Here is a 16,929-nt window from a genome sequence, read left to right on the forward strand (position 1 = left end):
CAGGAGTCGGCGAGATATGGAGATGTGTGACATTTGAAAGCCGCCCCCCGCTGGCGCCGACCCACCCTGACGAAGACACTGTCCAGCTCACACCGAACCACTCGGAACTGTTGCATACGAGTGTAAAAAGTTCTATTTGATATTCGTTCCTGTCACTACGCGTGGTTCTGTTTTATTTTTAAGGTGGAGCGGAAATGTGCGGCTGGTTAATAAAGCGAGCGGCTTCGTTCTATGACGGTGTACCACGAAACTCTCTCGTTCTGCTGTATGTGTGCTGTTCGTGTGCTGCGAGTGCACAAATAACGATCTCCACGCGCTCTCGTCGTTGCTCCTCATGGAGTGAGATATTTGGTGAAAAACGAACTTTGAGAACTAGCAGGTTTGTGAGGCGGGGTCTGTTGGAAAGTGACAGCCACTCTCACCAATCAGAGATTGGAGACAGGATATTTTTTTTACACACGCCTTCTCTGAGTTGAACTGGATCACTTTCATTTTTCATACGTTTATCTGGTCCTCGTATGATCACACGCAGTGTGCTTGTCTGCGACCGAAAACGGCTAAACCCAACATGATTTAGATGGCGACAAGACTCTTCTTCATTTTGGCTATTTTGGGGCTGAATACCGCAAATGCAGGTAAGTACCTTAACTTAGTGCATTTCAAGTTTGTCACTTCCCTTCTGAGGCTTTAAAATGTGATCCGCAAACACTCCGTTTTATTTCGAGTTGGTTTATTATTATTTCGACTATTGAATATTTAACAAGCTAAATGTTCTGTGCTTCCTTTGTCACCCTCAACCTCAATCCTCAGTCCACAGGACATACACGGGAGTCCGACATTTTGACAGGTCTGGTCAAAAAAAAAAAAAAAATCTTGACGATATTTACTCACATGCACGCCTGAATAAACCATTGTATTTTATAGAGAAAAAGTTCACGTTGAGGTGATTGCTTTGTTTGATGAATCGTCCATAAACTTTTATGATTGTCACCTTGTTTATTTATTCATCTTATAGCCCGTTCGTCATTAACCACCGTTCTTCTTCTTGTTTTTTTTTCTTTTCCCAACATTGACACCTACTGGTCATTTACAAACATCACTGATTGTCACATCTCCCTTTCTTTAAACAAAACAAAATTACTACTTTACTTCGGTAACATTTTAATCACCAGCCACACAACAAAACACTTCTTTTTTCCTGAACACAAATAAGCAGTTACAAACATTTATTTTGAAACCTATAGGTCTAACTTTACAGGTTTCCTTATTTGTCTTGTTGATCTTCTTAACACCAAGTTACCTGAATTATTTGAAATGTTTTGCTTATTTTGCTTATTTGAAATGCTTTTTCACCGTCAACTGTTTCTCTGTCTTCAGTATGTCCTTTGACTTCTGGAACAGATTCTTGGATTCTGGTATCTTGAGAAGACTGTGACGATTCCTTCTCAAAATCTCTCCTTCCTCTGTCATAACATTGAATGACTTAGTAAAGCAAGACATTGATCAGATCCACTGTCTGCTGATTTTTTGTGCACACCTTTCTCTGCCTTTGCATTCGACTGAGCATACAATGGACTTGACCTGATGTGGATGAAATCATACTGCTCAGAGAATCTCTTCCACTCTTTGCTACTGAAACAAGGTCCATTGTCAGTCACAACTGTGTTTGGGATTCCATGTCTAGCAAAAATTGATTTCACATGTGTCATCACACAATTTGACGATGTGTTGGACAGAAGAGCCATTTTTGGGAAGTTGGAAAAATTATCTATGACAACAAGATAATCCTTTCCTTTAAAATGAAACAAATCCATACCAACTTTTTGCCATGGTGCCGTTGTCAAACCGTGTGCAATCATTGGTTATTTGTTCTGGTTGAATCTGTGCTTTTGACATGTTTCACATCCGGTGATTCGTGCTTCAATGTCTTTGTTCATTCCAGGCCAGAATACAGTGTCTCTTGCCCTTCTTTTGCATTTTTCAATGCCTAGATGACCTTCATGAATCCTTTTTAGAATGTCTTGTCTTAAAGCTTTTGGAATGACAATCCCACTGGCCAAGATACATGTTATTGATTATGGCTTGCAGTTCTGAGTCATTTGCTGTTTCTTGAGCTATTTGAGTGCATTTGGCCTCAATCACAGGGAGTGTTTCTGAAATAATCTTCACATGTACTTGCACATCCTCTTCTGAAGTACTTTCTCCTGTGGAGGCTCTTGACTGTGCATCAGCAAGTACCAAATGTTTACCTGGTGTGTATGCCAGATGGAAATCATATCTCTGCAGCTTCATCATCATGCGCTGGATTCTTGGAGACATTTCATTCAGATTTTTCTTCATTATTGCTACAAGAGGTCGATGGTCTGTCTCCACAGTGAAGGTCGGTAAGTCATAGATGTAATGGTGGAATCTTTCCAGTCCAAACGCAAGTCCCTGACACTCTTTTTCGATTTGTGCATATCTACATTCTGCTTGCGTCATCGATCTGGAAGTATAGGCCACTGGTCTCCAGTTTTTGCCTTCACTTTGCAGAAGAAGAAGAACATTTTTGAAGCATCTGTTGACACCTTGATGTTCTTTGTTGGGTCAAAGAACATGAGTACAGGTGTTGTTGTTAATGTTTCTTTGAACTGGCACCATTCCTCCTCATGTTCAGTTTTCCACCTGAAATCGTTCTCTTCGTGCAATAGCTGTCGTATGCATGATGTTTTAGTTGAGAGATTAGGTGTGAACTTCCTCTTGAAGTTGACCATTCCCATTATGTGCAATACACCTGTCTTGTCTGTGGGTTGTGGCATGTTCAGTATTGCCTTGATCTTTTCTTGGTCTGCATGTACACCTTGAGCAGAAAGTTTGTCACCCAGAAAAGTTCAAGTTCATTAACTCCAAACTGACACTTGTGTTTGTTGCGTTTTAGTCCATATTTTTGAATCAGTTCAAACACCAGGATCAGTCTCTCATTGCGCTCTTGAATTGTTGATCCCCAGATGATGATGTCATCAACATAGACACGAACTCTGTTGAGTCCTTCAATGATGTGTTCCATTGCTTTATGGAATATGTCCGATGCAGAAATCATTCCAAATGGTAGTCTGAGGAAGCAATATCTTCCAAAGGGAACGTGCTGTACTTTGTGCTGTTTTCATCTAGTTTCAGTTGCCAGAAACCGTTGAGATGCATCGAGTTTTGAGAAATATTTAGCTCCAGCCATCTCATTGCTAATTTCTTCTCTCTTTGGAATTTGATAGTGTTCTCTTTTTATATTTTCATTCAGATCTTTTGGATCCATACATATTCATATCCATTCTTTTTCTTTACACATACCATGGAGTTGACCCAGTCCGTTGGTTCATCTACCTTCTTGATCACTCCACGCATCGTCATCCTGTCCAGTTCTTTCCTCAGCTGTTCTCGCAGCGGGGCTGGGATTCTGTGTGCAGCATGAACGACTGGTTGTGCATTTGTGAGTTGGATTTTGTATGTGAATGGGCAGGACACCAAAACCTTTGAATGTATCATCATACTTTTCAACAATCATGTCAACAGTGTTATTTCTCACATCTCTGTTGATGCAGTACACTCTCCTCACCAATTCCAGGCTTTCACAGGCTTTGTCTCCCAGTATTGAATCGAGTCCTTCTGGAACCACTGAGAACATCAGTTGATGATTCTTGCCTTTCACATTCACACTTAAGTGACAGGAGCCCAGACATTTGATCTCTTTGCCATTGTAATCCTTTAGTGCAAGTGTCTCTCTGTAAATCTTGCTTTGATGTCACTCTGCACCTGTGTCCAGCTTCACTGTGACCAGAGTTCCATTTATTTTGAGTGCTGCTATCCATTTGTCTGCAGAAACAGTATTTACTTCACTCGAACTTTCATTTTCACAGTTCACTAGTCCCACGAAGAAAGTGTCACACAGATCAGTGTCATCCACTTTGTTTATATTTCAACTTTTGCTCCTCCTTTTTGTTTTTGAGAAACGTTGCTTGGAAAAGTGATTCAAACCTTGGCAATTTGTGCACTTTTCTTTCCATAAGCAGGACATTGTCTTGGTAAGCGGTGTGTGCCACAGCGTTTACAGCTGAACATCTTTCCATTTTGTTGCTGTGTAGATTGGTTTTGTGGACATTTCTTCCTTCTGTTGGAGATAGTAGCAATTGCAACGTCATCGTCAGTCACATCCCGTGTTCCTGTGGTCATCTCACCAAATGTTTTGGCTTGCATCTGAGAACGCTCACTTGGAGTGACAGATTTTGATAGCTCCTTCCAGTGTTAGCTCCGGTTCTTTCTCTGACTTTCTTGTCGTGTACTCCAAAAACAATTTGGTCTGGTACTATGGAATCTTTTAGGTTTGCAAAGTTGCATGACTGTGCCTTGAGCCTCAGGTCAGTCAGAAAGTTATCAAAGGGTTCATGTTGTTGTTGTGTCTGGCATGTATTTCATTTTTCTTTGGAGAAAAATGCTCATCAAACTTTTGTATCACGCTCTCAAGTTTGTTCCTGTCATCTTCATTATCAAACATGAACGTGTTGTACACCTCCAGGGCTTGTGGGCCTGCTACAGTTAGCAGCAACGCTACCTTTCTCACATCCGCCTTTGCCTCGAGTCCCATTGCTGCAATATAGAGCTGGAACTGCTGCTTAAAGGTGTGCCAATTGTTGTCGACATTCCCCGTCAGCTCCAAACTTTCCGGCAGTTTCAAATCCATGTCACTTTCACAATTCACCTCACTGAAGACTGAAAAACTTTTATGATTGTCACCTTGTTTATTTATTCATCTTATAGCCCATTCGTCATTAACCACCGTTCTTCTTGTTTTTCGCTTTTCCCAACATTGACACCTAGTGGTCATTTACAAACATCACTGATTGTCACAGTGATCATGGCTGCTCCATACATCCTGGTCTCTCTCTGTGGGTCTCACCGTGTGTCTTGTCTGGTGTAAAAGGTGTCTTACATCGTTGTACATGTGTTGTTTATTTTATATTACACACCGACTGGAGATTAAACCACAACCTGATTTTCTATTTTGCTCACAACATTATGTAGTGTGAACCATTGTTGTTTTGAGATGTAGAATGGGATTTTGTTCACAGTAGTCTTTTAAACAGTTCAGACCACAGTTGCATGTCAGTGGTAGTCTGTGTCTCCTGAAAAATGACCATCTAGCACTAGCAATCTGAAGTGGAGGCTGTCACACACTGCAGAGGAGAAAGTGCGAGAGCAAATGCTCAAGCAACTACACGGTGCCAGACCCCCCCTGGAATGTTTGACAGTCACGTCTGGCCCATGTATCTGAAACACAAGAACTGGTAAATGTAGAAGATATAATAAACATTCCTACACTCTACATCTCCCAACTTCTACTAATATTCCAGTGAGCAGGCGATTAATGTAAGAGCGGAGTAAATGCGACACCTCTGCTAGTTTGTACTACCTCCTGACATGTCTGTGAATTACTTGAAAGATGGCTGCTGATAATGTCGGCAGTTAAACAGTCCATTATAGTAAAAGCATGTGGGTAATTCATACTCCAGAATAGTTTGTGAGAAAGAGAAATTATAAACTCACAACCACTCACACGACTGTAGCTGTGGGCTTTCTTGTCCTAAGAAGAATGTCGGAAAAATATCGTGAAGATGAGATGCTATGCACTGTTTTAGTGTTAAACAGCATAATCCCCTGGATAAATCCTTCCATGATAATATTGATATTGAAATATAGATAGTGGTAAGAAGTCATTAAATCCCTGTCTTTTTGACAGGTTCCTTTCATTTAGTCATTATGTTTCTTTGGAGAATTTTTCATTACAAACACACCAAAATCCACAAGGGTCCTTAAATAATCAACCCACAAATCGGTATCAGGTAAGGTTGGACGATTATGGCAAGAATGATAATCACAATTATTTTGATTCATATCATAATCGCGATTATTCAAACGATTATTCAATGATTTAAGATTTTGCTGTCACTGAAATTTAAAACTTTATTGAACAATGAACTACAATAAAACAATGTGCTAAAATACATAACAGTTATATTTAATCTTCATCATGTAGGTTAAATGTTTCTCTCTAGAAACAACAATCCGTATGGTCTGGGTTTAGAGAACAATGGAGACAGGAGACAATATTTACAGTTGAGCAGGTACTTGGCTGGGATGCATAGATTTTTCTGTGGTTCTGATATTGTAGCCTGTAATTTCACATTCCAAGCTTTTTAGTCATTTTTCATGAGATCATGAGAGAAGAAGTCAACTCCTTTGATTATAAAACGTCTATGTTTGAGCACTCTTCCTACGTCTCTGCAGCATGATGAAGAGGCCTTTGATTTTATCACCCCTGTCTCAGGTTGAGCGCTAGCTATTTCTTGACGCAATGACAGAAACTGGGGAGACAGGTGTCTGGCTGAATAATCGTTTCATGGCGATGATCACGTTTTTATAAACGTAGGAAGACATAATCGTAATTCCGATAAAAAAATGATTAATTGGCCAGCCCCAGCGTCACGCCATGAAGAAATATTGATACAGACCGATTAATAGATATTTTAAAAACCTGCCTTGTTGAGTAGCGATGGGTAGAAGAGGTATCATGAAACAGTATTTGCAGAGTTGATGAACCAGTGTCCTGATTTTCAGATGCCACTAGATGGCGCAGTCTTGGTTTAGAAATGGTGTGAGGTTTCATTGAATTAGTTGTCCAAACAAACAAACCTCATCAACCCGGCATTACTGTACGGAACTGTTTCCTGAAGTGCTCCAGTGTTAAGGCAGCTACCATAACAATATATTTTACTGGAATTCTAGACAAAAACAAAAATCAATGTGACAGAGACCCCAATAATGAGACAGAAGACAGCCTGTAAAGCACATAACAAGGCTGACTGGCATGTGTACTACATCGCGCTCAAGTTCAGGGGTTAGGGTTCAATGGCTGGTCATCAGCAGAAAACCCTGAAGCCTTGAGGTACTCTTGTCCATCACTTTCACATAATTTTGTCTCCTACTGTTTTGCACTGCTGATAACGCTGAGGTCATACATAGTGCCTTGGTCCAGCTGAGAGTAGAACTGATGACCAGCAGAGCAAGATGCCAGGTTGTCCATCATCAGTCCAGAATCTTCTCCGGCATTTGTCACAAGCATGTAGTGGAGAATCTTCTGCCACCTTTCTAACAGCATCTGAAGCTGACCAACCCAGTGGGTATTGTCTGTACTAACTAAACACTCACTCATGAACCAAACGGTGACTCGGCACTTTTTACTGTATCATCATCTCTGCTGAGAATACAGTGAGACGCTGTTTTTTGTGGTTTAAAATTGACTTTCTTCTTCCCTGCAGGGAATCACTCTCTCACCTATCAGGCAACTGCATCATCTGGAGTTCATCACTTCCATTTCATGGAGGTTGGTTTGGTGGATGGTATTGAGTTCACTTGCTACAACAGCAACAGCAGCGGAGTCAAACCCAAACAAGACTGGATGACTCGACTCACTGATAAGACAAAATATTTAGAGACAGAAACACTGAGGTGCTGGAACGACCAGTTGTTCTGCAAGAACCTCATAAGAGTTGTTCAACAAAGATTCAACCTGACTGGAGGTTTGTTTATGCACACACACTCATTTTTTTCTCTATTTTTACCTCTCACTGAGTTAACCTTTTCCCCAGCCTCTCACCTTTAACCCTTAACAAATGGCTAACCTTTACCTGGACTCTGATCCAAACTTGCACCCAATTATCATGAACTACTTTCGCTGACGTTTTAAAACATGCCCAGACACACTGGCACACTCATGTTTTTATGTTTTTCAGGGACATTTCATTGACTTACCTAGCTTACTTCTTATTGCCATAATGCTTTCCTCAGCCTCTCACCCTAAACCAAACTATCCAAAACAAATGGCTAAACTCAACCAGGACTCTGAACCACCACTCAATTATAAGGAACTAGTAATTATGAAGTATTGCCATATGACCGCCATCATGACTGGCTGGCAGGCAATGTCTGCAGCTGCAGGTCTACTCTGTAGGCGAGGCTGCAGCGTCACAAGTTGTGCGATTTGAAATGCCTGCTTTGTTTTGTCATTTTTACATTCTGATGTGAAAATTTAAATAGTAATATCATTTCTCATCGTGTATGAATATAACTACCATCTTATTAAAATAAATGATTAAAAAAAGAAAAAAAATCGGCTTATATACCCATATTGGCGGCAATAAATTGGCCAGCTGATTGATCAGTGCTGCCCTAGATATGAATCAAAATAATCCTGATAATCATTTTTTCCAAAGTAGTAGCTATATTCTGTTCCCAGTGATAGTGCTGATTGATCAATTAGTTTAATCTTAAGTGCCAGTTGTCATTACCATGATGGAGCCGTTACCATTGCGCTACCTTTGGCTGGGTTCTGCTTTGGTACTCGCAAATTTCTGAATAAAATGAAATATTCAGATGAGTCTATTTTTTGTCTTGCAAGAATGATAACTGTGGGGGTCCTACAGTATAGAGCTTAACCGGACTAACTGAATAATTTGGTTTTCTGGGCCGTCATATGAATGTGCTCACTGACCTGCTGCAGCTTCTGTCTCTTTCTCAGGTGTCCACATTGTACAGGTGATGCACGGCTGTGAGTGGAACGACGAGACTAATTACTCCACAGGTCATTATCAGTACGCTTACGATGGAGAAGACTTTCTGTCGTTTGACCTGGAGACTCTGTCGTGGGTCGCTAGAACTCTACAGGCTGAATCCACCAAACACATGTGGGACAAAAATGACGGTCGTACCAAATATCTACGGTACTACCTGAAGACCCAGTGTCCTGAGCACTTGAAGACGCTTCTGCAATACGGGAAGAGCTCCCTTCTGAGAACAGGTAGAGTCACGTGACAGGAAGTGATCTCTTTAATTCCTGTCAGTCCAACATGTGTCCGTGTGTGAGTGTCCTGTCCATGGTGTCACCTCTCAGCCAGTGACCCTGGTGGCATTGTGCTGCTTTAAAAGACCTGTACCTACCGCTTTCAGTTCACAGTGCCATTTCATGGAGTGCATTTATGGAATCCATGGGTTACTCCAATACCTTGAGAGTTGTCGATTCTGCATACACAGGGAACCAAACCTAGCCTTGAATTTTGCCCGTTGAGGAGCAGATACTAAAAGTTCTATCAGGGTCACACACCCAGTCAGGTTACTCAGAAATTCAAAGTTTGCCGAGTTAGAAGAATCAGTGTTGAAGATGCTCAGGTTTTAATTTGCTGTCACTTGGAAGTGGAAGATTAGAAATGAGCATATCTGAGGGACAATTGGACAAGTTTGGAAACAATATTAGGGAGGACAGACTCAGGTAGTTTGGATGTACGGAAAGGAGAGACATAGGAATAAGTGGAAGACCACCATTTAGGTTGACAGGATGATAAAGGAGGGTAACCGGTATAACTGTATAATCTGTCTGTCGCTCAGGGTACCAGTCCCAAGTGCTAGACAGAAAAGAAATACAATATTTTATAATACGACAAACACAAGGGGACGGGGAAAAAAACAAAACAGAAAACAGGCGAATCAAAGCCTAAAGAACAGGGAGTACAAAAACTCTATAAAACTCACAAGGTCCAAATAACAGAAAGCGCTCGGGCGTAGAAATATATATACACACACACAAGGGAGAAAAGAATAGAGAAAGCAAAATGTGATGAAGAAGCACTCACCCAAGGAACACAATAAAGCAGCGCAAGAAAAACTCAAAACAAAGCGTAAAATACAATGGTGGCAGAAAACTAACATGCATACACAATCCAAATATCATCAAACAACACGTGAACAACAACACGAGAGGGAGAACTGTACCGAAAGAAGCGAAGCAACTATCTTGCACAGCAGACTGGAACCAGGGAGTAGAAGAAGGGAAGGTTGATTAGGGGAATTGGTCCCAGCTGTGTGCCTGAAACACTGGGGGTGGGGTGACAAACACAAGACAGGAATCAGAAAAACAACAACCTGAGTACAACAAAATAAAAGCACTGACACAGAGAACGACATAATCGTGAGTGCTACTGAGGATCCCTCTCAGCACAACTCCCAGCAGAGTTCCAGCACACTCTTCTTGAGGGAGTGTCTTTGAATAATGTAAACTCCACCTACTAATTGCGCTACAAGGTGCAAACTGAAGGTGATGCTTTCTCTTCATACACAAAGCCCAGAGTGACTAGTGAAAGCTGCCCTCACACCAACTACGGTTGTGTTTTGAGAGTCCAGAGTGTGATTAGGGCTCCATACATCATGCCTCCACAAAGAGGCCCATGTCACAGGAATAGGTTACTTGAGGAACCTGTCTGTGGCAAGCTTGGGTTCATTCCTCACTTCCTCATGCTATTTCCGTTCTTAAATTTTGTAAGTAGCTTTAAATTTAATACAAAAGTTCAATGCACTGGTATTTTAATTTAATTTTATTTTAATAGACCCACTCATTCAAGTCTGGTGACCCCTGTGGAGTTTTGACACAGTTGATCCCTTCGGATGCCATGCAGGCTCCAGCAGCAGTGTGTTTTAGATCATTGTGAACTGAAAAAAAATTATTGAAAAATATATATATATAAGTAAAATAAATGGCGCACACATTTCTATCTACGCCGCTTGATATTTTGAGGAGGATCACGGTAAAATGTATGAATTTTAAAAGTACATGCACAAGAGACCTACGCCGGACGCAAACTGGCAACCTAGTGACACACAGGGATGTGCTTTAACCACTATACTACCGCTAAGTCACGTGACCAGCTGTTCAGGTGAGCCTTACAGCATAGTAGGATGTGGCTCTCTTCAGCAACACAGTGAAACAGTGTGGCTCTCTGAATGGTTGTCAACCCCTGTCTTAGGTTGTGACGATGATCTGAATTTTGAGTCAAACGCGGCGTGACCGTATCTCAGTATATGCCACTCCCTCCCCCATCAGCGTGGTCAAGTTCTGGACAGTGACTCCAGATCAATAGAAAAGCCTTGTTTGTGCTCGGATCGTTTGAGTAACTAACGACCATCAGTAGTTGTCAGATATTAATGAATGAATGTTGTGAGTGGTTTGTTAGATGTTAGATGTCGATTCCAAACACAAAAATCAGAACACGACACACACAATCCTGATGTCAGTTCCGGGACGTTCAATGGTGAAAGTGAGCTATCAAGACCACTTACAACAATTGTCTAGCTAATATCTCAGTCATTCTTTGATCATCGCTCCGGAGTTCATACTTCATATTATCCTCACACCCCCCCCGTGGATAAACGAGGCGTTCCGCACTCACTACGTCATTGCAGGCAATACGTTTATCGCTGAGGAGCAGCACTGGTCCATGAAAGGAGCGGTCATGAACCATCACGGATCTTTCACGGAGGCACCATGGGAAACTGGGAACAAGCAACATTTGGCGTTGAGTAGTGTAATCTAAGTATATTAATGAGGCCTCTTAATGCACTGTGGCTTGAGCTGAACACAGAACAATTTTGACTCATGGTTGATTGAACAAACTGTTGTAGTCGAGTCTTGAGTTCGATGCGAATGATTACAAGGAGGCTGTATTTCTCCTAAGTGTGCAACACACGTCTTTATTTTCGTCTTTTTCCCAGTCGCCAACTTCAACAACACCGAACAGTGAGAAGGTCACTTCCTCTCCCTTCAAAATAAAAGATTACCCAACAGTAGGATATGCACCAACTATAACATACAGGAGAATACCTTACACTGTTAACCCTGGTTCTGAAACCAAAAACCCATGAGGTACACAAGCCAGCAGTTCTGTCACCAGATTTGGTTAACCAGCTTTCAGTAACAGGTTTCAAGTTCCTGATTTTGTGTTGATAGTTGAGTTTCTGTGTTGCTGTGTCTTCACCAGTGCTTCCATCAGTGTCTCTCCTCCAAAAGAGTCCGTCCTCTCCCATCGTCTGCCTCGCTACAGGCTTCTACCCTCCACGAGCCAAGTTGTTCTGGACCAAAGACGGAGAGGAGCTTCACCATGGTGTTACAATTGAAGAGGTCCTCCCCAACCATGATGGAACCTACCAGATGATGGCTGAGCTGAAACTGCCAGACCCGTCTGAAGACTGGGAGAGGTTCACCTGTGTGTTCCAGCTTGACGGCGTTGAGAAAGACTTGACAACGAACCTGAGCAAAAATGCCACATTAACCAACTGTAAGATTTAACTCTTTCATTACTGACTTTGCTGATTTAAGAGCTTTGTCTTTGCCTTGAATGATTCTGAATTGACAGATTTACACTTTGCTCATCAATAAGGACTTGAGCAAAGGCTTTAAATAATCAACATCTAACCTCATTCAAGTCCATGTGACTTTGCCTGCAAACTAATGTTAAGTTCATTAATCTCAGAAGTTGGAGCTGGGAAATATGTTGCTGCTCAGTTCAGTGCTTTCCAGTTACTAAAGTTGGAAAACAAGTTGTTGACCTCCCGGAAAGATCACAATGTCCAGTCCAGTCACAATGCTTCATCATGTTGGGAACTAAAGTTGGGCAACAGTGGTGGGTTCCTTTAAGCAGCAGCTTAGTTCACTATTTGGGAGGACCGGCTCACCGCTCTCAGCACCAAGGGAGCTGGACTTGTTGAGCTTCTTCAAGATGTTCCTCTGTTGCTCCAACAGACTGCTTTCATTTGTCTGTCTGTTATCTTGATTAGAATGTTAAATGGTTCCAGTGATGTTTGTTTTGCTCACCAGGGAAGCCACAGGACCAGACCGTCCCCATCGCTGTCTCAGTGGCTGCTGTTCTGCTCGTCGCTGCTGTTATTGTAGTGTTCAAGTTCAGAAGAGCAGGTGAGAAGACAGGCACAGACTTTAGTTGACTTTGATCAAATCATCCAGAAACAGAAGGTGACAATGATCCAGAGACACAATATTGTTTTCTGGTATGAATTGATTAATGTCTCCTCTAATTCGTTGGCATGAATATTGTGTTATATTTTGGTTACTTACATGACACTGCATTATATTAAATGTCCTCTGGTACGTTACATGCACCAGAAGCATCATTTTGTTTTTGGAGAGATTGAAGAGGGACACAGTGAAGTACAGTTCTTATAATTTCAATGCCACTTTGGATGTAGGTTTTTCCAAACAGGTTATTGACTTTACATTTTTCTCACAGAAATCCAAACCAAATCCATTTAAGCAAATCTGTCTGTCAATAAAATCAGATGTTTTTCTGCCTAATAAAGGCGAAAACACCTGAGTTATCAAACACCCGCACACATTGTGAGTCCCGGACCACTACTCTGCACTGCAGAGGGCAATTTCCTGCAGCTCCCAGCTGCACACCTCAGTGTTCTGGGAGTTTGAGAAGTTGTTTTTGAATGATGTTGTGCACCCAGACAGTGATCAGACCCTTTACTGCCCGGCATTTATCATGTTTGTGTGGAGTCATGCTTTACACGCACAGTTTCCGGCGTCTAGCACTGAGTCGCCTGAGGTGTGAAGCTCACCACCCGCTCGCCATACAGATAAAAGTTATGACCATAATAACGTTTTTTGTTGTTGTTTGTTTTTTGTCTCAGTTGTTCTGCACGTCGCTGGTGCTGTTATTGGAGTGTTCAAGTTCAAAAGAGCAGGTGAGAAGACAGGCGCAGACTTTAGTTGACATTGATCAAATCATCCAGAAACAGAAGGTGACAATGATCCAGAGACACAATATTGTTTTCTGGTATGAATTGATTAATGTCTCCTCTAATTTGTTGGCATGAATATTGTGTTATATTTTGGTTACTTACATGACACTGCATTATATTAAATGTCCTCTGGTAAAGGTAGAAACTGCCGGTTAAGGATACACACGGCCGAACAGCGCAGTGAGCGCTTCAGTTTATTGGTGTGATGTCACAAGGCTTTATGTCTGGACGGCAAGAAGCCCCATAGTGCAGTAAATGATGGTTACTCACGTAACCCAGGTACTACGAATATGTGCGTAGCCCTCTAATGGCCTTCGCTGCGAAGAGAGGCCGACCCCTGGTCGACTCCATTCCAGTGTGCTAGACCTGCTCGCCTGCGCCGCTCCTCTCCTGGAAGAGCCACACAGGCGGGACACGAGTCTAGCAGTCTCGGGTGATCAGGTCTCAAGCAGACTACACAGGCGTCATGCTTGACTCACCGAGAAAATCAGCGCAGGACGAACAGGAACGATCCATAATAACCCGATGGTTGCAGTCGCAGGCTGAGTGGAAAAAGGAGCAGAGCGGCAGGAGCAGGGGAGAGTTATACGTGGTGGGTGGAGCCTTCCTGGGCGGAGAGCCAATCAATCGTAGTCTCAGGCCAAGACCAGTGCCTCGATGTGGATTAACCAATAGTGAAGGCCGTTAGAGGGCGGAGCACATATGACATAGAATTTATATTCAATTCCGGAGTAATTTTTGTTGCGCCGCGTAGATGTTTTTGTGCGATGAGATCGTATCAGCAGTGCGCAGAGGACCGGGCCCTCCCCAATGCTGGAAGGGTGGCTGCTCTTCTCAGTGTCGCTGCTGCATCGTCACGTGTTCCACGAGTGTTCAAGTTCAGAAGAGCGGGTGAGAAGACAGGAGCAGACTTGAGTTGACTTTGATCAAACCATCCAGAAACAGAAGGTGACAAAGAAGAGACACAATGTTCCACCACAAGCTTGATGGCTACACACGTTGAACACAAAAACCAGTCTGGTTAAACTTCAGTGAAGGTCCATCAATGTTGTGATGTTCAAAGTTGTTTTCTTTTTCAGGCAAAAGTGCAGAAACTGGTGAGTAAATCATGTTTCCTTTCATTTTCTGACATCATCAACAAGCATCATCTCAGACAAGACTGTCGTGATGTTGATGAGGATGTGAGCTGAGAGTGATTCTCATGTTGCAGACTCCAACAGTTCTGAGGAGGTTCTGAATCCACTGAATCCCCCGACTGAAGCTCCTGCACACGGTGAGTCACTGAGGAACATTCTTAAAGAGATGAGAGAAGAAAAGCTGCTTTGACTCTCCTGTGAGTGAAGAATAGAGTGCAGGAAGGGTGGAGTACCTGGAGGAGTGTTTGAGTGACAGCAGACACACCAGGATTTAGGTGAAGGTTGTCCATGTGAAGAAGGATGAGGTTCAGGACACAGAGTTGAGTTGATGTTGCACCCCCTAGAGGAGGAAGAGGCTGAGAGGAGAGGAAGGACCTGCAGGAGGTGAGTGAGGATGAGCAGACGGAAGGTGGAGCTGCTGTAGTGACCCTGAGAGAGAGAAGCTGGAGAAGTGGAGGATCATCATCATGTGATTCTTGTGGTGACTCCACAAATATGACTTCATGTTCAATCCCATATCTTCCAGACATTGGGCCTTCAGAGTTGGTTGGTCCCCTGAGTGAACTTCCCATGGCCTCGAGAAGCAAACAAGAATGAATAAAGCAGATCAGGACTGCGATTGCCAACCTGGAGCCCGAGCCCACATTGGAAAGCGTTTTTAGATTCCACAGGTGGACACATTTGGTGCTCACACAAATGTACAAATGTACTGTATTCCCAGCAAGAGATGTGCATACCGCCGTCTATTCTCCTTTGTTGTGTACGTATGTGTCGCCAATTGCTTAACACACGAGCCAACCCGTGAGCAGTGGCACAGTCGCAGGAGTTATGGCACAATACCAGCAGTTTCTCATGCCTTTGGTCAAGTTGCAAATGCTTTAGTACAGCCAGGCGAATTATTGTACAATTCTGTGCTGTTTTCTACATTCACAGTTGCTTATGTCATGTAGATCGAAATGTATTAAAGTGCATGTCTGTTGATAGTCTCACCCCTCACAATGTTTTGGCATCATTTCATAGCATAAGTCCTTCTACCTGAATGTGAAAAATGCTGCCAGGTGAGTCTTGTATTCCTCTAATTTCTCCAATCTCTCTCATGAACGGAATGCTTTTCTGAAATAGGTCACAGGTGAATCTCATGAACCATCAACTGGCGAGTATATACACAACTAGAGGTCAGCACAATGTAATGATGTCTAACAATGGAAGGACAAGGAATTAGACGGTGTCAATAGTCAGGGAGAAGTAGAGTGAGGCTACATGGTGGAAGGGTTGGATGGCAAAATAAAGGAAGAGGGAGAAGACATATGTGCGTTCCTAATGAGATAAGAGCCACACTAGTCGTAGTATGTTCTAAACATGGGCTTACAATAGCCACGGCTGGTCGAAGAGTCCAGCCAAATATTGGGAGAACATCTGTGACCTCAATCATTCAGCCTTGTCATCAACAGAACATGTAGGTACTCAGACAATAGACACTGTACTGTAATACTGTATACTTTCTGTAATGCTTCATCCAATACTTCAGTGTTGCAATTGCAATTTACAATGTACGGTAAGTACTTTATACAGAGACAGTTTACTGTGGCTTACTCAATTTTGTGTTTTGCAGTACCATATTTTTTCCCACATAGAACTGCAAACACAACTTCACGGTGGTGGCAGAGGGCGCCTCTTCACACCTGAACAGGAGGAAGCTTTTGACCACATGATTGTAGAAAACAATGCCATAAGACTGAGGGAGGTCAACAGTGCCATTATTGGGGACAACATTGTTGAGAACATCCAAAAAGTCAGTGTAGATACAGTAATTTGGTGAAATCATATAATTGTTTCCATCTACATTTGACTGTTCTGTGGTGTGTGTGAAGTTCCCATTGTGACAGCAAATCAGAGCTTTGAATGTTAGCGGTGGGAATTTTGGTAGTTTGTCAACCTAGAGGTAGATCCCTACTGAGAAGTGTGCATGTGTGTGTGATCCATGCCGACGGAGTAAACAAATTTAAATGTCATCCTGGTGTGATTCTTTACTCGTCAACGAAACGTTAAGAGACTGACAGTTTTACAGTCAGCGTCTCAAAAATTGACAGAGTGGTGAAATTAAACCAAATGAATGAATATG

At 42.4% G+C, this 16,929-nt stretch overlaps 1 protein-coding gene across 3 annotated transcripts; it reads left to right on the forward strand.

Annotated features, from left to right (window-relative positions):
• Positions 1-463: 463 nt before the first annotated feature.
• Positions 464-16,794, forward strand: LOC128759686 (H-2 class I histocompatibility antigen, Q7 alpha chain-like). 3 transcript variants are annotated; one of them, XM_053866839.1, is made up of 9 exons: positions 464-635; positions 7,347-7,607; positions 8,606-8,884; positions 11,892-12,188; positions 12,728-12,823; positions 13,561-13,614; positions 14,751-14,768; positions 14,882-14,944; positions 15,334-16,794. In XM_053866839.1, exons 1-9 carry the CDS (start codon positions 578-580, stop codon positions 15,402-15,404), a joined length of 1,197 nt encoding a protein of 398 aa, XP_053722814.1. In that variant the 5' UTR covers positions 464-577; the 3' UTR covers positions 15,405-16,794. The 3 variants fall into 3 exon arrangements, 2 of the variants coding, with proteins under 2 accessions (XP_053722814.1, XP_053722815.1); XM_053866840.1 differs by having other exon boundaries at positions 11,955-12,188; XR_008414617.1 differs by lacking the exon at positions 15,334-16,794 and having other exon boundaries at positions 13,561-14,619.
• The last annotated feature ends 135 nt before the right edge of the window (positions 16,795-16,929 follow it).

This window comes from Synchiropus splendidus, chromosome 5, assembly GCF_027744825.2.
Source record: "Synchiropus splendidus isolate RoL2022-P1 chromosome 5, RoL_Sspl_1.0, whole genome shotgun sequence".
Taxonomy (NCBI): domain Eukaryota; kingdom Metazoa; phylum Chordata; class Actinopteri; order Syngnathiformes; family Callionymidae; genus Synchiropus; species Synchiropus splendidus.

What these genes read in the sequence shown, in the direction of transcription:
- LOC128759686 (XM_053866839.1), top strand. Translation starts at nt 578, where the DNA reads ATGGCGACAAGACTCTTCTTCATTTTGGCTATTTTGGGGCTGAATACC. An exon ending in GCTGAATACCGCAAATGCAG is followed by an intron (nt 636 to 7,346) that starts GTAAGTACCTTA and finishes TCTTCCCTGCAG; the next exon opens with GGAATCACTCTCTCACCTAT. An exon ending in AAGATTCAACCTGACTGGAG is followed by an intron (nt 7,608 to 8,605) that starts GTTTGTTTATGC and finishes TCTCTTTCTCAG; the next exon opens with GTGTCCACATTGTACAGGTG.